This window comes from Pagrus pagrus (assembly GCF_965226575.1).
Source record: "Pagrus pagrus genome assembly, chromosome: 2".
Lineage (NCBI taxonomy): Eukaryota > Metazoa > Chordata > Actinopteri > Spariformes > Sparidae > Pagrus > Pagrus pagrus.
The window spans coordinates 25,393,726-25,414,935 of record NC_140186.1 but is presented as its reverse complement, the minus strand read 5'-3'; the positions used below and the strand labels follow the sequence as shown (position 1 = coordinate 25,414,935).

The 21,210-nt window shown below is 40.0% G+C and overlaps 1 protein-coding gene across 1 annotated transcript; it reads right to left on the bottom strand.

Moving 5' to 3' along the window:
* Window positions 1–719: 719 nt before the first annotated feature.
* On the bottom strand, window positions 720–16,109 carry LOC311264536 (A-type potassium channel modulatory protein KCNIP2-like). The gene is made up of 9 exons (XM_084365463.1): window positions 15,879–16,109; window positions 4,571–4,669; window positions 4,227–4,351; window positions 3,989–4,058; window positions 3,318–3,388; window positions 2,953–3,060; window positions 2,734–2,838; window positions 1,529–1,591; window positions 720–1,432 (listed from the first exon to the last, which is right to left on the bottom strand). Exons 1-9 carry the CDS (start codon window positions 15,949–15,951, stop codon window positions 1,385–1,387), a joined length of 762 nt encoding a protein of 253 aa, XP_084221589.1. The 5' UTR covers window positions 15,952–16,109; the 3' UTR covers window positions 720–1,384.
* Window positions 16,110–21,210: the final 5,101 nt, after the last annotated feature.

The following is a 21,210-nucleotide window of genomic DNA, read 5'->3' as shown; positions in this document are numbered from 1 at the left end:
TTGCTTCTTTCAGACCCTTTTCTGTCTTTATTGAGGCTCTATCATCTGTCACTCCATTGTTGATTTCCACCTGATAAGTCTTTTTGTACCATTGATCCAGTGTTTAAACTGGGCAGATTTTAGAGAAAGCTGAAATTTGTTGAGGATCAACAGATCTGTCTTTATGCTTTTTCCAATTTTCACATCTTAGGCTCACCCACTCACCATTTGAGGTGGTCAAATTATTTTCTGCTTTCATTCATTTTTCAAATCCTTCTGCTCCATCTAAAAGTCACATTTTGTTTCTTTTTACTGTAATGGAAGCTAAAACTATTCTCCCTATGTACCTATTAATGTTTTCAATCTATATGAAAACAGTTTCCAGTTTATCAAATGTAATCGTTTCAATAATCTTAACTCAAGTCCATGACTAGATCTGAATTGTAATGTTAAGTTTGACAAACTTAAGAGTGAACCTCTTGACCTTAGTTGACACAAGACATTAGCCCTTCGCTGAGAAGACTTAAAAAAGGTTTTGCAGCTGGTCGCTTTACATTTTTAAGTTTTCTCAAAGATCCCTTTTTTACATTGTAGTATAAATAGATTTTCTGTGGCCCGGCACAACAAAGCCTGTGTGAGAAGTGAAACCCTGACTCTGAACCTGTGGCTGAAAAACCTGCAACAATTGGTCCAGCTATAAAAACAATTCTGCACGTCTGCATAGCAACTGTGTGGTTTTATTCAATTTCATCATCATCATCATCATTTTCACCATTTTCACCATGTTCATATAGAAAATATATTAACACTTTAATTAAACATTTCAATGCCCAGTCAAAACAGATTCATGCAGACACCTTGTACAGTATTACAATACATGTGAGTGCAGGACAGAGAAGATCTGACTAACTTTAAGATTATTGCTTGATTCAAATGCATCTCTTTATATGAGCCATCCCTCATTGTAGTATCACTGTGTGTATAGAAAGTGTGTACTCTACACTAATTGAGCATTACTCATTATTATTACTCGTTATTTCCAGGTGTCTGCTCATTCATTCATGCAATAGATAAAATCTGATAATAATCATCATTTGTATGAGTGTCGAGGCCATCGCAGTTGTTGTTTTCGACCCATCTGTTCATCAATGCTTATCGTTATTAGACTGCTTCTCTGCAGCTTTAAATATTCTTGTTCAGATTAGTCTGCTGTACACTTTAAATTTTAAAAACATTTCACAAGGGTTCACAGGTTTTGGGTTAAATATCCTAAGTTTCATTGCCGTTTGCACCCTGCATCACTCTGTTCACGCTCAGAAACACCGTCCACTCCGGCTAGAGGCTGAAGAGCAGTAGATGAGCTCCAGGCAGGAGGCAAAATCTCATGTCTGTGTGCACCAAAGCCTTAGATCACATTGTCAAACATGTGCATGGACTGCATGATGTTTTCATCCTGGAGAGAGAGACAAGGGAACAAAGTTAATTTACTGAGAAGGCTGCAGATAGAAACGGAGGTTTTGCATTAAATGTGGACATTTGTGCAGACGACCTTTTGGCATGTCTCCAAGAACTCCTCGATGGTGACCACTCCGTCATTGTTTTTGTCCATTTTCTGTTAAAGACAGCACACAGGCACAGATGTTTCAAAGGGTAACTTAAAGGTAAGGCGAGGCAAGTTAATTTGTGTAGCACAATTCAGACACAAGGCAACTCAAAGCGCTTGATAGGGGCATAACATTACATTAAAAGACATTCAAAATTGCATTTAAAATACATTAAAAAACAAGTATGAAGACATCAAGGAACAAAATATTAAAAACCAGTTAAGAAATAGGAAAATAAGCTAAAGTGGAATAGGTTTAAAAGAGACAAGACTAAAGAATAAAAGTCACAGTGCAGTTCAAAGCCTTAAATTGCTTCAGTGAAAGGCAGCGGCAAACAGAAAGGTCTTCAGCCTTAATTTAAAAGAGGTGAGAGTTGGAGCGGACCTGCAGTTTTCTGGGTGTTTGTTCCATGTTTAGTTTTGACTGTAGGCACTGAAAGCAGACCTGTACCTGACGACCTCAGAGGTCTGGATGGTTCATAACGTAGCAGAAGATCAGAAATGTATTTTGGCCCTAAACCACTAAGTGCTTTATAGACCAAATCCTGATTTGAAGACATCAAAAGACACTCTGAGGGGTGTTTCCTGAAAACAGAGTTAGGCTGATGCTCAGTTTTCTAACCAAATTACATGTTTTGTTACCCTGTATGATTTACATTAATGTTTTCTAGCGAGCAGTTTCCTTCATTCCCTTTTCTCACACGTAGCCATGTGTACTGGCACACTGATACCAATTAAAAGGTGGAGTAACTTCTTCTGTAGAAAGATCGTCGGTTGTTGAGTCAGTATATGACAACATGGGAATCAGACTCAACAAGCAACTGTCTTTCTTCAGAAATGCTTACTTCACCTTTAATTTGTATTGCGTTGCCAAACCCTAGCACCCAGGCGACATGTGAGCACTTGTGCATGTGCAAGAGAGACAAACAAAAAATCATGCTGCTCATAAGAACATTGCTCAATAGCAGCACTTGTTTACAGGGTGCCTTTAAGAAACAGATGAACCTGACGAGTGTTTTAGGTCTTTTTATCTACGCATGAGCATACTTGAAACTGTGTTCACAAGGAAGGACTGATATGAAATGCTTCAGCTGAGTACTTCTGGTGCCATTTAAAAGATGTGTACTGGTTGGATGATTTGTGTGTTTTACCTGGAAGAAGTTGTCAACATGCTCCTTGGGAGCACTATCCCTCATGTTGGGGTAGGTGTACTTCCCCATCATGTCATAGATGGAGTCCATGATTGCTGTCATCTCCTGGACAGAGCGAGGGAGGAAGAAGAAATATAGGCAAATCAAACATGACCAAGAGTTACCAGCACAACAGAGAGAGAGAGAGAGAGAGAGAGAGAGAGAGAATAGTTTGAATACCTCTCTGGTGATGCAGCCATCTTTGTTGAGATCATACAGATTAAAGGCCCAGTTGAGTTTATCAGTGATGGAGCCTCTCAGGATGATGGACAGACTTATGACAAAGTCCTAAAGGAAGACAAACAATCAGCTATGATTGAGTTTAGAAAGGTGGTATTAACATCAGAAGGAGCGGGTCAAAAGGTGAAAAATAAAGAAAGCAAGAAAAACGCAGAACAATGTGATATTGTCACCAACAGATACAAACTGAAGGCTTACAAAGATGATACTTCTCTTGTCTTTGCAAGTTCTGATCAAGTGAAAGAAATTGAGGAAGATAAAACACATGTGATTGGACAGCAGAGAATAAAAGGATAAAAAGTCACCTCAAAGCTGACTGATCCATTGTTGTTGGTGTCAAAAGCTTCAAACAGGAAATGTGCATACATACTTGAATCTGTAAGAATTAGAAAATAAAGTGACCAAATGCCTCAATGTTCCTGAGGAAATTTTTTTTTTTAGAATTAAACTACATGGTTTTGAGTTTTCTAAATGTTTTTTTTTTTTAAATTAAAGATATATTATGCAGGATCTTACAAAAAAACTGTATACACTCTTACAAAGGTAATCCCTCTCAATCATCACTTATGACCCACTAGAAGAGTCTGGTTGTGTCTGTACCTGCCCTCTGTCTGTACTTATTTTGCTGTGTTCAAGATGTTTCTGTACATCAACATTTGGGCAGTGGTGTGTAGACCCCAGCCGATAACAGCACAAGGTCAGGACTGTGGTCAATGTGTGGGGCGACAAAGTGACACAAACACAGAGCAATGCTAATGTAGCTCCCTCTCTTCATTCACTGTCTAGCTCACTTGAGCGGTGGTTTTGAAAACCTGCAAAAACACTAGAAAGATTTAATTTTGTCTGAAAAACATTTACGCATAAAATTATATCAACAATGACTTAAAGACACCTCTTTGGACTCTTTGCTGGTAAAATGTTGGCAACATAAATGTTAAATAAAGATTAAAATGATGCGATGAAGGATCTGACAGACCTCCCTGAGGGAAGAACTGGGAGTAGATGTTTTTAAAAGTCTCTTCATTCACCACACCACTGGGACACTCCTGTGGGAATGAAAAACACACAAACTTATTTAAGTGGGAAAAAGACATGCAGGCTTTTTCATGCATATAAAACATTTACAAATCCCTATTGTGCAAACACTCCATTCAACACTCTCAATTCAAAAAATGAGTGCATAAATTGAGAATCAAAAGGTATCTTTGACTGACGTTTTTGAACCCCCGGTAGAGGACCTGCAGCTCTTTCTTGTTGAAGCTGGTCTGCTGAACGAGACAGTCGAGCCCCTCCGGTCTGTAACATGCTGTCGTCAGTTCAGCATCATCAGATGAACCACCTGCATGAAGGGATGGAGAGGGAAATGTCATAGTTACTCCCTCAGACATCCACACAGAGTACATGAAACGCCTTGTCCAGAGAAACAGGAGAACGTGGTGAAAATAAAAAAACAGAGGTAGTGACAAACCAAGAGGTTGATGTGTAAAAGTGTTCTCAGTGACTAAATAGTATGAAGGGGAATGTGACTGATGATGGACTTTTGTGTCCTGACACTTGCTTTGACAAGATGAGGAGCTGGAGCCAGAGCGATAGCAGGGCAGCAGTTTGAGGAACCGCTGCTTTATGGTCTTTTTATTTGGTTTGGATGGTGGATTACCTGGAAACAACCAATCACAGCAGAGATTAGAGGCAGAGAGAGCGGCCCACATAGGGAAAGAGCATGTTAAATGGATTAACCACTGGCCACACTACACTCAAATACTTTGACTTTTCCACACAACTTAGCCCGCACAAATGAGTTTGCTGACCTGGCTTTGAATCAGTGCGACCCGCCAGATCAAAGCTGTCTGGAGAGCTACCAGCAAGTGAGGGCTGAGCCAAATAACACGACTGAGCTCTGAGGTACAGAGGTCACAAAGAGTGTGAAGTAAATAACAAATATGAGTCACAGTTCAAGTAAAAGTTAGTGTTTTCAGGTCATTTTTAAATCCTCTATTCGAAGGTCAAGGTGATAATTTAATGTGGACAAATCATGTTTTAAAAATAATACATATACAGAACTTGTAGAAATGTACAGAATACAAGTATGATTGAATCAATCATTTTAAAATGTTTGTTGGGTCCAAAATGATTTTTTAGTTTTTCTCTGTGTAAAATTATGACGGTTGGTTCCAGCTTCTAACAAGGTTTGTGAGCCAATAGTATAACACCTTGTGGTATCTGTGTTTCGTCAGCGATTAACAGTCTTCAGTCTTCTTGAGTTCTTCAGTATGCACCCAGCATACTGTACTGCCCTGATGTTAGCTATCTAGCCTTAACAATATTAACATTAGCTAATATTAGCCAGCATTTGCAATGTTAACATTTGCTAGCTACCATTAAAAGTTACCAACGTTTGCTAGCTAACATTAGCAATGTTAGCTAACCTTAGCAAGCTTAGCGAGCATTATTAACATTAGCAAGTGCACAAACTGGCAACCACTTGAAGGTCAGATGATTCGAACAACAGCTGTGCTGTAATGTGACCAACTGAATACACCTCGCCTCAACCTCTCCCTCCAAGACGTTCCTGCGGTGACTGCTAAAAACACACAAAAAATGCAAAAGGTACTCTCTAGAGCCAGTATTTGGTTCGTCTGTTCTGGGCTACTGTAGAAACATGGCGGTGTGACATGCTGAACTGAAGCAAAAGAGGCGAATTCAGCCATTTTGTAACCTCACAAGGTGAGTTGTGACGGTTGTTGTCTCATCTTGACAAAATAAAAGATCAAAATAAAGATAAATAGTCAGCCATGACATGAAACAAATTCTAGCTTGTAGTTCCTTTAGATAAACTTCAAACTCCTCTCTCAAATTCAAACTCATGTTTCCCCCGTCGTCTTCCTGCAACAACAAACCTCTCGCACAATTTCAGAGCGAGACTTCTCCTTGAACGAAACTTAGAAATCCATAGGAATTGTTTCTGTAATGTTGTCAGACACTTGGAATAACAACCTCAGCCTGAGTGGAAAAAACAAGCACTTTTATTGGACGTAACTTTGATGGTTGCAGTTGCCCCAAAGGATAACATTGCAGTCGTGTCGTGGCTGCCATCTACTGAACTGATTTTAAAACTTTTGCTAAGTTTTAATCATTAACACACCAAAACATCTAAATACAGGGCCCATGTTTAAAAACACTGGAATTTCCCTTTAAAATAACATCATTCAGACTGACAGTTTCATTCTTTATTATCACTTTCCAGTTCTTCATTAAAGCTTTATGATGTTTAGACAGAGCTCTTTCACCATTCAATCAAATATAAATAAGATGCATTAAGCATAACTTTGTACAGTTTTAAAGCAGAATTACCCTGACATTGATGGTACCTTTGAAAACCCTTCAACTTGAACTGAAGGAGGACAGCATGAGCTTGGAATGACTGACCGGCCAGAAGTTCAGCCAGATTTGAAGGTAAATTCTAGTTAAAAACACTCAAAACTTGTGTGTGAAGAAGTAACAGTTTTGATGTTATGTCTTTGTATTGTGCTGCGAAGGCATCTTCTGAAGTTAGCATGCTAACCAGCTAGCCCCAGCCCGTACCAATCCAAAGCTCCTGTAAACAGCGACACTGTCCCGGTGCTCTGAGCTCCCAGTGTGGACCACTAGATGCACAGCTAACCAAGCTAACTAGATAACAGTAGCTCTTGTTAGCAGCAGTTAGCACTTACTCTGGTGATATGCTGCCCCCTGCTTGTTTTGAGTAAGAATTTGACAATGACCAATTCTTACATATTACACCTTTAAAGTGTTTTAAGCTGACAGACACACACACACACACACACACACACACACACACACACAAACATTGTGTTAACTTATTGCTAGCACAATGTTTGTTTTTGACACGCCTTCACAGACACCACAACACAACTCCAATCAGAAAAACATTCAGGTTTCTCTTCTCGTCTCTGTCCAACACACAAGCAGCCACAACTGACCATATACTGTATATAGGTGAAGCACCACTTAAATGAACATGTTATATTCAACAGGAACACGGGACTCCTCAATTATCAATAATTAACTTATTAACATATTCACACTCAATTATTCATCTAACCTTCACCCACTAAATATCATCTATTATGCATCACCTCTTACCCTGTGATCTTTTAATGATGATGTCAGTTATAAACATTTGATCAGACAGATATCTCAGTATCTGATTCAAACAGGATCAGATGTCACAGCTTTTTATTATTTCCTTTTCTGTCAGCTCTTCTCTCTAACTCGACAGTACCTGTTGACAGTGTTCCAGTCAGCCAGCTGCAGAAGTGTCGGCCCATCTTCAGCAGACTCTGGTGTCTCCTTCTTCTCTGCTCCATGCTGAGTGTGTCTGAGGGTCAGCTCTGGCTCTTCTGCAGGGCTCGGGATCAGTTAGCAGTCATCTTTATGGTGCATCCGATGAGCTTCTTCTTCAGTCAGTCTGTAGATGTTTACGTCCTTTCACAGAGGGTGTTCAGTCTCCCACTCCTTTGCTGTCTTCTTATTGTTGTTTGTTGTCCGACCTCGCTTTTTGAACTTGGAGCTGTTCCCTCTAGATGTTGCCGGCTTAATCAAGCTGATTATTCAACAAAACATTTCTCATCCCAGCTCACCTCCTCCCTCCTCTTCCTCCTCCTCCTCCTCTCGTCATGATGGGTTGACACACCTGCATCCATCAATTCCTGCGTCTATTCCGGGCCTTCACCTGCTCCTAGATTCTCTTTGTGTTCAGTTCCTGGAAGCATCTTGTTTCGTAGTCTCTCTCATCCGAAGCCAAACACGGAGACTTTATATTGACACAATCCAAGAACAAAAAGATGCTGGACACGGTAACTCTGCTGATGTAAGCTCACGCAATCAATTGTTGATGGATTTCTCCTGATTTCACAAGCCTCTGGCTCTCCTCAGTCAGTCTTGAGCTGTGTCAGAACACTTTCACAAAGTAGAGTCTATTATTTATCCTACAAAGACGTCTCTACAGTTTTACACAATTATACCAAACAAAGACATTCAATGAAAAAAGAATATGGATCTGAAAAGATCCGCAATTGCATCCTGTAAAACAGTGATTCTCGGCCAGGGGTACTTATACCCCAGGGGATACTTCTGCTGTTGCCAGGGGGTATATGGAGAGATTTGATTTGATTGAAAAAACAAACAAACAAACAAACAAACAAACAAACAGAAGTTCCACATGGAGAGATAACATAGTGAAACCATTGCTTTTTTCTACCTGTTTTTGTTGAATTGGTATTTCTCCCTGGTGTTTCTTTGTTTTGTGTGATGTTATTGTTTCTTGAAGAGCAATAAAAAGTGGATTAAAAAAAAAATAGTTGAGTAAAGGAATGACAGATGTAACAACATTCACACATTGACTCAGCTATAACAGTTAATTTCCGTATTAAGAGTGTGTGTGGTGCCCCCATCTTAAAATAAAATGCAAGTGCCCTTTCTTCGCGTTGGTGCCCCACAGCCTAAAGCTGTTGCCCTTTTTACTTTTCTGCCCCGTCCCTCAAACATCCTGGGTTAGAAAGAGTGAATTATTCCATCCAATATAGATGAGTCCCCAGTCATCCTGTGCCCTCGCTGCCACTAGGGAGCAGTGTTGAACTACAAGTGCATCAGCCACCTCAAGCACATTTTAAATCAAACTTATTTTCACAGTCTGAGAAGCTCTGATGTCAGTCAGCATTAATGTAAAACAAACAAGGATTAAATCAGTCATATACACGCTCCAGCAGCAGCAGCAGCAGTGCAGTTCAAAACACACAGTTAAACTCACACATTCACACCCGCCGGAACAACAATTGCACTGAAGAGCTTAACTGGCTCATGGGCATATTAGAAACATTCACTGATTTAAAAAAAGTTATGTTCCTTCATGTTATATCACAGGAGAAAACACATTCAAACCTGTCGTGTGCCTACAGCTTCTATAAATGAGCATAAATTATGAATATGATTTCACTCTGCGAGAACAAACCAGTTGCTGCCTTTATGTTTAATATGTCAATCAAACGAACAAACACAGCAGCTGCACAACTATGGAAAAACAAACAGAGCTTTTACAGGGCCTCACACTCACACACACACACATGCACACACACACACTGAACACACACACAGAGGCAACATCGATGACACAAACATCTCCGCTGACTGAACCATTTTGCAGAGAGACGGAGACGACATAACAGCTTCCCTGCTGTCTTCTTTCTTCAGCTGATACTTTTAGACTCAGGATATTGATCACAGATATTTTCTAAGTTGTTGAATTCTCTCTGAGGGCAGCTGTTTTGATGTGACTCGTGAGCATAAGCTGCCAAAAAACGGGGCAGGAGGTTGTTCTTAGAGAGACGACTCATCCTATAAATGTCTCTCTCAGCTGAAGCATTACACCAGCTGATTGTATAAGACCATAAACATGAGCTGGACAGAATGATGATGATTTTCTTCATGTTCTGCTCATGATGTTACATTAGGAGCATCAACGTGGGTGAACTCTAAAGCTTGTTGCAACCTTGTGACTTCCCACATCGAACATCACTGACTCAGCAGTGATTTCAGATTTCAGTGCTGAGATCAACCAGCAGCCTCTCCTCAGTGCTGGTAGACCCTCTGGGTGACTTTGGCTGTGGGAATCAATTTCAACAACTGCAGCCCTCTGAGACAGATCAATACACTCTTCCCGGCTGTTATTAAGACATTTAAAGACTCTTTTATCTACTGGTGCAAACATCACAAGATGAAACACTTAAACTGTTGATGGAGAAAAACAAAGAGGCTCTGAGAGAAAGAAAGAGGCAACAAAGAGGAGTCATCACCTTCTGGAACATCTTTACAGAAAGTTGCACGAGAGGTCAGAAGTTATTTAAGTCGAGTACGACTAGTTGGCCAAACTTCAACATCTAAACAAATAATGCAAATGCCTCAATAAAAGTATCCAGTCAGGCCGCACATCGTTAGAAAGCTTAGATTCTTGGGGTTTCATTCATGCAAACCATTTCGAGATAAAACCACATCAGCAATGTATAATCAACCAACAATCAAACAAGCTAACAAACTTGCATGTACAAAGTTTTGCCAACTCATCAGAAGTGTCTGGGTGTGTCAGTAGTGCATCAAACTCCAACAAAAACTGTCTTCTCCTATTCCCAAATGTCCAGTAGATCCATTTCAGTAACATATTTAGTCCAAAACACAGTGTTCTGATTGATGATCAAAAATCTCCTCCTTCACAGCACACGTCATTACACGTCTACACTGGAGACCCTGAAATGGCAGTCGTTTGATTGACAGCTCATTTGAGCAGATAAGAGCTTCTACGCCTGACCCAGAGCCTACAACAGCCAATGAGTGATCGTGTAGACAAGTGACCCACTCTCTCTTCTTTCTCCTCTCTCCTGAGCCACTTACACACCTGCCTCCAGATGATCGATGCAACTGGATTTCAAATCCAGTAATATATTGTTTATTACAGTATTTAAAGCCATTAACTTATACGCGTTTATGTAGTTTTATACATTTTGCTCTTTTATTAGGCTGTTTTTCCACCTAAGCACTTGTTTTTGACTGTTTCATATGCACAAAGTTAGTCTTCATAAGGAAATAAAGAACTATAATAAGTTTTTGCCCCTGTTGCTTTAAAGGTCACAAAATGGGTTTGTTTGTTTTTTTGCCAGGCACTTGGATATTTCCTCAGAAAAACAAGTGTTATGTTTCCATTTTTCCATTGTGTTTTCCAGCTAACAGGCAGTAACAGGTCATCAGCAGGCTTATTTTTGCATTAAAAATGTAGACAAGAAGAACAGATAAATAATTCAGTGTGTTTAATCTCCTACAGTATAATGCCAGAAGCACTTACAGAGCTTCTGAGCGCTTGGGGAAAAATTTGCTTATAACCTTTCAAAAGAAACCGTTCCTGTACTCCAATTGGTTCAACAACAGCTTTGAATTTACTCTGGGCTGGACTGGGAGAGGCCTTTTTAGGATAATTTTACATACATTTCCAGGAATAAGAAACGGGTTAATGGGCTTTCAATCAGCTGGATCAGGGAACCACAAGGAAAACAAGACATTAGAGATGAATGACAGCGGAGGATTAAAGCCTCCAAAAGTGCCATCATTTTCTGACCAACAAGCAAGATACAAGACACATTTCTCTCAAAAACTCCCAAATCCACAAAGAACAGTGGGACACAAATGATACAGTGTCCTCTATGTTCCTGTAAAGGACAAAACATTCCTCCTTAAAGTTTATTTCCCTCTTGACTATGAGCTAAAAAGAAAACACAAGCATACTGTATGTCAGCAGGGAATAATCAAAGAAGGGAAGTTTTGTTTATATACGTGCTCTCATAACTCTGACTCCAAACCCGAACATCTTTCCTCGTCTACTGGTTCAATTATGTGCTGACTTAAGAGGTCGTGGCCGTTTAAGTAGGTTCACGCAGCGCTGAATGAATGTTTGTAAGCTAATGTTGGCTGGGCAACAGCCTCCGCGATTACCATAATCCTGGAACATGGTTCAGATTAATGCCGCCCATCTCATACAAACCCTGGACACACACGCACACAAACATATTTCAAGTCACACACTCTTACATGAGCCCTGCTGTGATTGTTACAGAGGTTTATATGAATCAGTTCACCTCGTGTGTCCTCACACAGAGGCAGACGTCAACTCATCTTGACACAACACTCTTCATGAGTCCAGACAAAATCTACTTAGCTCAGAGAGGCTTTCATGTTGAAATCAGTCAGCTATGTAACCATGTTATATAAATGTAACAGTTCTGTTATCGGCGTTGACAGTTTTTGATGCATTAGGGGAAAAAACCCTTGAGGGCTTATAAAAATGTCATGAATAAAAATCTTTGAAAGTGCTATCATTCAAACACACACACAGAGAAATAAAGCAGGTTTGTTCAGTCGTACAAGAAGCTGCACTGGACAAGAGACTGTCACAACACTGAAGACAATACTAGTTTACCATTAACCAAATTAAGTCATTTCATGCTGAAACCCTCAATTAGCACAAAAATATGTATCTTAAAGGAATAATTATGGGAGAAACACAGAGTCAGATGAGAACACCACTGTGTTCCTGTACAGTTAATATGAAACTACAACCAGCAGCTACATACATACAGTAAGCATGAAGCTACTGTCAGCAGGTAGGGAGCCTAGCTTAGCATAAAGATGGGAAACAGAGTAAACAGCTAACTTGGCTGAGCCTAATGCTAAGTCTACCTCAGGTCAGGATTTTAGAAGAACGGAGGTCAACCATGGCTCAGACAAATTTCATCAGAGATTATTAGTTAAGTCTTTTTTATTATGTGGATTATTAAAACATTTTATTTATTGCTTTAACTGTGCAGTTTTGTTTTCTGTATTTTATTTCCCTACGTGTCTCTCTTGCAAAGAAAAAACATATATTTCCCAAACGTTAACTTTTTGTGAGCTAGGAAAAACTATTTCCAGCATTCAATTTTAAATTGATTTTTCAGACAAAGACATAATATAATTTTCTCAACCCATTAACCAGTCCTTTATTTGTTTATTTGGGCTAAAACCAGTCAAACTATCTGTATTGTGTCTACAGAAATACTGTGATCGGCCGGTAAAATCAGCCCATCGATGTAGAATACAAACTCCCTCCAGGTTCCTTAAACACACAAATGTCAGTAAAGTACGAGCCGCTTCCAGCACAACAGAGAAGCTCCACAGAGCCTCTTTGAAAACTTCTAACACAAGAATGTTTAGTTTTGTACTTTAATTCTTACACAGATCAAACAAACCAGATGTAAATGTTGATGAGTGAGCTCTCGAGGTGCTGGTGAGTGATTTTCGTTAACGTGGGAAAGTGCCAGCCTAGCTGTTTTCACCCGTTTCCAGTCTTTATGCTAAGCTAGGCTAACTGGCTGCTCACAGACACAGACACAAAATCTATCTCTCAGCATAAAGAAAGCAACAAATTTCCCAAACTGCCCTTTAAAGGTGCAGTGAAGGAGCTAGTGTCACTTTGTAGTTAGGCTGCAGATTGCAACCAACTGAATACCCCTCATCTCACCCTCCCATGCAGCCACTATAAACACAAAAGGCCCTCTCTAGAGCCAGATTTGTCTGTTCCAGGCTACTGTAGAAAGGTGGCGGTGCAACATGGTGCACTCCCTCCGTAGATACAAAAGGCTAATTCCAAGGTAACGACAACACAATGATTCTTAGTAATGAAAACACAACAATGACTATTAAAAAACATTTCTGCCAAAAGATCCTCCTAAATCCTACAAACTGGATCTTTGAAAAGAAAAAGGAAAATTCAGTTCTTCCACATGACATTGTGGTTCAGCAGCATCAGTCAGTCAGTCAGTCAGTCAGTCAGCGTCAGTGTAACGTGTGAAGTGTAGTGTAGAAAGTGATGACTTGAAAAAACATCCAGCATCTATAATGTATGAACACAGTCAGGTGTAAACAACATGAGGTGTTCAGCAGCTTTACAGCAGAGCAGCACATAAACACCGATAAATCTTTTAAATCCACTTTTAACAGACTCTCCCCATAAGCAGTTGTTGTTGCTTCCCTCATCGATACATTTAACATAACTGTCGGCTGTTTATTTGACAGTTACAGTGTTGAGTTGAACAGTAATGGCTGCAGTTGCGCAGGTTTGTGCCTCAGGCTGTTGAGCTCCACGACACCCCTGTGCTTTAATAAAAAAAAAGGTTTGTTTGTGTCTCCTGAACGCCCCCTAAAGCCTCTGCGCTCATGCACCTGTTCACTGTTTGGTTAACCTGCTGCTGAATGGATATCACACCGGCTATTGTGGCAGCAACAACTACCAGCCATTAAATAAACCGTCGTCCTTGTACCATCTGTTCATTTAAAATGCAGCGGTTTAGAAAAATCACAAGATCAGCACTGACAGCAGCTATTTTTACACTTATTAAAATATGTTTAAAGGAAAAGAGTATTTCGGGAAGTTGTCACAAGACTGTCAGGCCAGCCTTACAAAGCACCAAGTGTGTGTGTGCGTGTGTGTGGTGTTTACTGAGCTCTTAAGTGGCTCGTCTTTGCAGGCAGTCATGAGGAAAATAAAACAGCGAAAATTCTGACAAAGAGGCGTCTCAGTGATCTAATTAGACCATAAACACACACAAGCTGACAGGTATAATCCTACATGACAAGAACCAGACGAGGCTCCTCTTTTCTTGTTTTTCTTCTGCTTAGTTCTCGGTCCTGTTCGCACCAGCAGAGGACACTACTGATCTTTGTGAGTTTTTGTCATAATATGAAGTTGTTCTCAGGTTTGTTTGTTTTTTACATACGTTAAGTTTTATTTTTCTTTCATTCGAGATAGAACATTTAAGATTTACTGCAAAAAAACCTGTTGATACAATATGACTATATTAACACAACTGATATGCTGTTTAGGTGCCGCAACTATCATCTATCAAAGATGCAACATGTAAGGATTTTAGTTGAAAACATCCAAAAATATATAAAATTGTCAACAGTTTTGACTTCATGACGACTAAGTATTGTGTTGCAGAGATATCAACTGAAGTTAGCATGCTAACCAGCTAGCCCTGCCTGATCCAGCACTTCAGTGTTAGCGATGTAAACACCAACACTCCCCGGCACTCCCTGTCCAGACTGCTAGCTGCACTGCTAACTGAGCCAACTAGCTAACCACAGCTACAGTATGTGGCAGCTAGCGGTTTCTCTGGTGATGTGCTGCCCCCCATTGTTTTGAGTATTAATTCGATAGGTGGCAAATTCTTACATACTGCACCTTTAATCACTTCGTCTATTAAAAGTCAGAAATGAAAATAAGAGATGTTTGATTCTGCATAGAAAAAGGGGAAAGAAATCAGTCTTTAGAAGCTGGAACCAGAAATTAACTTTTCATGTCACCTTTGATCGCTTCACTTCTAGACTCATTTAACATCCAGTCCTTATGGTCGTGTGGAGATGTTGGCTTTAAATCCAAGTAGGGCTGTCAATTTATCGATTAGTCGGTCGAAAGACAACTATTTGCCAATTATTTTGATAACCTACAAATCATTTCAGTCATTTTTCAAGCAAAAAATGTCAAACATTTGCTGGTTCATGCTTCTGAAATGTGAGGATTTGCTGCATTTTTTTGCAATTTAGGATTTAAATGAAGAGTCTCTGGGTTTTAGACTCTTGGTAGAAGGTTGGTGGAAGAAATTGTACAAGCATTTTTCACAATTTTTTTACATTTTATAGACTAAAAGATTAATCGTGCAGATTGATCCATAATGAAACTATCATTTGTTGCAGCCCTGCATCCACGACACAGCCCACTCTGCTCATAAAGAATGTATATGCTCAATGCAACATCTTTCATAGGGAGCCATCCATCACCAGACATATCTACTGTGCTTTTATTCTCCTTGACCTGCCAGATGCTGCAGCAACTGATGACCTATAGATGATAAAACCAGCCTGTTACCACAAATATTAGTCCATATTCTTATTAATAACAGTTAGCAGGCTAAAGCAACGACCTAAAGTTCATCTTGAGGTAAATAAATAGTAAATAAATCAAGATCAAGTCTCCAATCCACTAAGTAATGTAACTGGGACTGTCCACATCCACACACACACTGACTTTGAACCCTGGCTGGTTTGCAGCAGCTCATGACAGATGATAAAACATGACTGTGGTGTATTAAATAGATCTTTAGAGGTATTTTCACAGCCAAAGCAAACTTTCATGAGCGCAGTGTCAGGAAATCTAAGCCAGGTCAGCAAACAGCAGTCAATCAAACAATGTATCACATTTACAGGAAGAAGACAGAAAGTGATTCTACCTGTGAGCGGGTCGTAAGATCTGTCCAGCTCTCTGGAGTCAGACAAACTCTGGTCCTGACTCCTGGATTTCATGTTTGTTTCACTTCTTACCAGAACCACCGCGCCGGACCTGCTGATCTGTGTGCGCGTCGGAGCCGCAGCTCGTCTACGACTTCAGTCCTGTTCGCATGTCACTTCCCTGCGAGCATCCGCGTAAAAGCGCAAAAGTCCGTGCCAAAAGCTCTCCTCTCTGCGTCCCTGCTCGTCTCTATCCAAACTGAACTCTCTCCTCCTCCTCCTCCTCCTCCTCCTCCTCCTGCATCTGTCGAGAGAGAGAGGGAGAAAGCATCAGTGGTGGAATGTAACTGAGTACATTTACTCAAGTATTTACTTTAAGTACACAAATTGGAGGTGTTTGTACTTCACTTGAGTCTTTTCATGCCTCATCCTACTTCTTCTCCGCTGCATTTCAGAGGGGAGCAGTGGCAGACTCAGGATGTTTGGAGGGCAGGGGCAAAAAAAAAAAGGGCACCAGAGGTATCCAGGGGGCACCAGCACACAGAAAGACATGATGTACGGGATATTACAAATTTAGTTTCACATCAGGAGACATATAAAGAGCTTCTTAAATGTGGTGCTTTGTTAAGAATTAAACAATTAGTCCATTAATCAATTAGTCAATAGACAAAAAATGTTTTATGATAATAGCTGAAGTTATTTTTCATGTATTTTTATGGTTCCAGGGGATTAAATGTTAAGATTTGATGCTTTTCCTTTTAAATACTTGAATTATTTTGATATATTTTTTAAAACCTAGAGTTTTAAACTATTGGTTGGACAAAGCAGTCAACTGATTAATCGAGAAAATAATATGAAGATGAATCCATAATGAAAATAATCATTAGTTACATTAGTAAATATTGCTTTATTTTAAATACTTCAAGTACTTTTACCTCGAATACTTTAAGTACTTTTACTTTTAATGCTTTGGGTACATTTTCTTGATAATATTTACATATTTTTACTCAAGTAACATGTAAAATGCAGGACTTCATCACTGCAAACAAGCACAGTTGAAAGGAGAGAGGAAGAGTAGTGATGAAGCAAGACATGGGGTACTTCAGACAGACAGACAGACAGACGGAAAGACAGAGTGATGTGGGAGTGTATATCTGCTGATCTGTGCTTCCTGATGGATGGTCTCACCTTGGCTCGGGACTGGAGCAGCTTTGGCTCGGCAGGGAGAAGTAATACCTGTGGATCAATACTCTGTCAGCTCCACGTCCTTGAGCTGGTTGAGTAGAGTGAACAGATGACTCACTCATATTTCAGAAAATGCGAGCACCAAGGTCTTGATTATTTGAATATCTAATCCATAAATACACAGCATAAGCTGGGTGTAGACAGAGGAGACCACATGCTGATTTATGGGATAAACTTCAGGATGCAGACAGCTTTGTTTCCCATCAGAAACTTCTGGTTCAGACACTCTAACTTGTAATACTTTGAGCTTCTCTAGGACATCCTCAAGGTTTAAAGTAAAGGTGTATTTGAGTGGCTTTATCATGTATGTTTAAGTTTTTATTTGAGTGCATTTAACTCTATTTATTCCTCTCCTTCAACTTTTGATGGAAATTAATTAGATTAAAAGATGATCACTACAATGATAAGGGCCTGGTGGGTTTCTTGGTCGGTTGTTGGATGTATTCATGTTAAAATTCTCACAGTCAGGATACAAGATTGATTGTTTTTTTCTTCGATATTGCAATTGTCGCTAGAAATGATCAATATAGCCTTTCCTTGTCAAGTTCAATTCTTTTCTTTGCATAGAAAACGTGTTTATAGTAAAAGTTGGGTTGGGTTATGGGATCACTAAAGTCAGGCAAATTCCTTGATGAGAACAAAAATATCAGAACCAAATGTCATGGAGATCTATTCAATAATTATCAAGATATTTTATTCAAACACTCAAAAACTGTGATGGTGACGCTAGAAGAAAAGTCAGACTATCATCAAAGTCATCAGGATCCATCTTCTGGGGACCATGAATGTATGTACCAAATTTTAGGCCAACCCTGGCTAGCAACAAGAAGAAAAGTCAGGGGATCACCAATGTCGTTAGGCTTCATCGTCTGGGGACCATGAATGTCAATCACTCCAGTAGTTGTTGAGACATTATACTGAAAAACAAAAATGTCAACCTCAAGGTGTAGCTCAAGGAAAAGTCAGAGGCTTGCCAAAGTCAGTACGGTTCACCTTCAGGGGAACATGAATGTCCGCAGTTGTCGAGATATTGGATATTATTAGATATAAGTCTGGACCAAAGTGGTGTAACAAGAGAATCCCCATTGCCAAGAAAAGCCTAATAATGCTTGTTGAGGATAAACAGTGTGGGGAAGCTTCTTTAAAGACAGACAGGCAGGTGAGGGACTATCATGTCCCACGTTGGAAGACTGATGGGGGGGAGACAAAAAATCTATCAGCCGCTGGAGGAAGAGCAGGACAAAGAAAAGAAAAGGCAAGGGAGGAAACAAAAAAGAGGCCTGATGAAGTAAAAAGAAAGGAAAGAGAGGCAAATCTGTGACAGAGAGAAAGAAATAGAGGATGACAGAGGGAACACAGTGGAGAGGTATCTGAATACATTATGCGCCTTGGGACGGTTGAATCTCACAGTATTGATGGTGTTTATCTCCCACAGGGGTTACAGAGAAGTTTAGCATTCCTGCAGGCTGGAAAGTGGAGCTGACAGATAACCAATAATGAGCTCTGATTGATGCCTGAAGTTATGGAAGGTGTGGAGCCATGATACAGGTGACAAATAACACACACACACACCTACAGATACAGTGGAAGAACACACAAACAGGTGAGCAGAAGATAATATTCGGTAAAAGATGTAAAACTAGTGCCACGTGTCCTCAGGAGCTGTCTTCCTGCTTTAGTGTACCCTTGGAAAGCGGCAGTTTGTGTTGATATTCATATTCTACGCAGACACAGGTGGGGACACGCAGATAAAGAAATGAAGGGGTGAACGGATGATGGGGGGAGGACGGGGGGAGGGAGGGTTCAGGCGAGACAAAGTAGGCAATCTCCCCTCAAATGAATATTTGATGAGAAGGCTGATATGCTTAAATGAAACGTTATAAATATACAGCAGCGTTAATGGGTTGTCACAGTAAAACGCACGGGCTTAGCTTGGCACTGTATGAGCATCTAAGCTGTCATCAGCACACACACACACACACACACACACACACACACACACACACACACACACACACACACACACACACACACACACACACACACACTACACAGATAATATCAGGGAGTTGATATACTGCCCAATATACAATATAGCCAACCAAATTAGAGGATTTGGAATAAATTCATGTTAGGGGATTGAGATCCACCGTATTAAAAAGACATTGCACAAACTGAGCTCCAGAAACCATAAACACACTCCACTTACACAAAAGCCAACACACACACACACACATACACACAGTCCATTTTCCATGCCACAGTATTATTCCCAGTGCATACAAAAGCACATTATCATCTCAAGAAATGAATCTTTGCACCAACATGATGCTCGCGTGTCCATTAGAGGCTTATCAATGTAATTTTCTTCAGCTCTCGGCCCCGCAGTTCTAATTAAGTCTGTGAGAGATAGAGAAATACAAAAGCAGTGACAGAGAAAAAGAGGGAGGCTGTTATCATTAATGTTTATGGGCTCAGTGCTGGTGCATTAAGGAGCTGACAGGTTGCTCTACACGTCGTGACCAATCAGCGACAAATGAATGAATGAGTGTTTTGGTTGTGGTTATGGTAATGCGGTCGTGAGGAGAGAAGGATTTGTTGGTGCATTCAAGTGCTTTAAGACTTTATGGTCGACTGCTGACAGGTTTCACTTCAACACTTCATCACTCAGTTGGGTCAGCTTCCAGCTGATCTGTTCTTTTATACACACCACATACGTCATCTCTCTGTACGAGCGTCTGACAGACCAGATCTTTGCATTTTGGTCACCATCACACATATACTGCAGGTGAACATTTCACTTGTTTTATAATTATAATTTAAAGTGACCGATGGTGCATCAGCATCAGTTTAAAACCCTTCTATTTGTGTCTTCATGTTTTGTGTCACATGGCACAAAAGTGAAAATGAAATTTGAGACTTGAAATCAAAAGAGCGTCACAAAGGTAAACTCTTTTGTCAACACCTATCATCAGCATAGTTCCTCAAGGTGTACTGATAGGTGCACGATGCCACCAGTGTAAAGACAATGCATGTTTATCTATCCACTAAAACTCACTTTGTCTGTTGGGAAAATCAGAAATCTCCTCCTCCACCAAACATGAGTGATCTGATGCAGAATGAACTTGGCTTTTTGTTACCTAACGTGAAACTAGCTTTAAGAATTATGGGAGAAAGTTGCTGAGACAATGTGGATCCAGCACCGCTAGTCCGACACTTTCATCCCGGATTTGCCTGCAAACGACCTCTGCTTGTTACTTCTGACAAACAGACGATTCAGTTAGGGTTATTTGTGTGAGCCTGAGGGCACAGACATCATTAGGAAGTGGCTCGAGGACAAAGTTTATCAGAGATTTTGGCTAATTAGTTTCACAACAGGAGGGGGCAGGGGGATAGATGGAGAACAAACAAGAGCGAGAGAAGAAGTAGAGAGGAACAGGAGAAAATCTGCTTTCTCAGAGTGGTCTCACCAGATTCAACAACCATGACCTCAAGCTTCCCGTTTATTTACTTCTCAGAAAAATATATATATAATTTATTGATCCAAATATTTAGTCAAGGTGCACTTGCAGAATATTGATTGTTTTCTATGAACTCCTGCCTCATGTTTGCACTGTGCTGCTGCCGCTGCTCAAAATACATGTTACAGTGTAAACAGACAGCTGAGTCCCATTTCACTCTAAAAGTCTCATTAGAATTTGAATTTAGTATTTGTCATGTATTAATATGCGTGTCCAAGGCTGACAATGTATAGGAATGTTTAATATGAAATTTATCAGTGTACACAATCCAATGTAATGACCTCATACTTACTGTGACTGCTGTCCTCACATTATCAGGTATCTCCAGTGGGTTGAAGAAGTATTCAGATCCTTAAGTAAAAGTACTAATACCACACCGTGAAAAAAAAAAAAATCCACTTCCACTACATGTCCTGCATTCAAATCCTTAATTAATAATCATACACACTGGTTTGCTGCATTGATGTTTATGTTGCATTTTACTGCAGTAGATGTTTAAAGTTAAGCGAATGTAAACTTTTATATATTGTTGGGTAGTTTTATCTACAGCAATGCATCATATTCTATA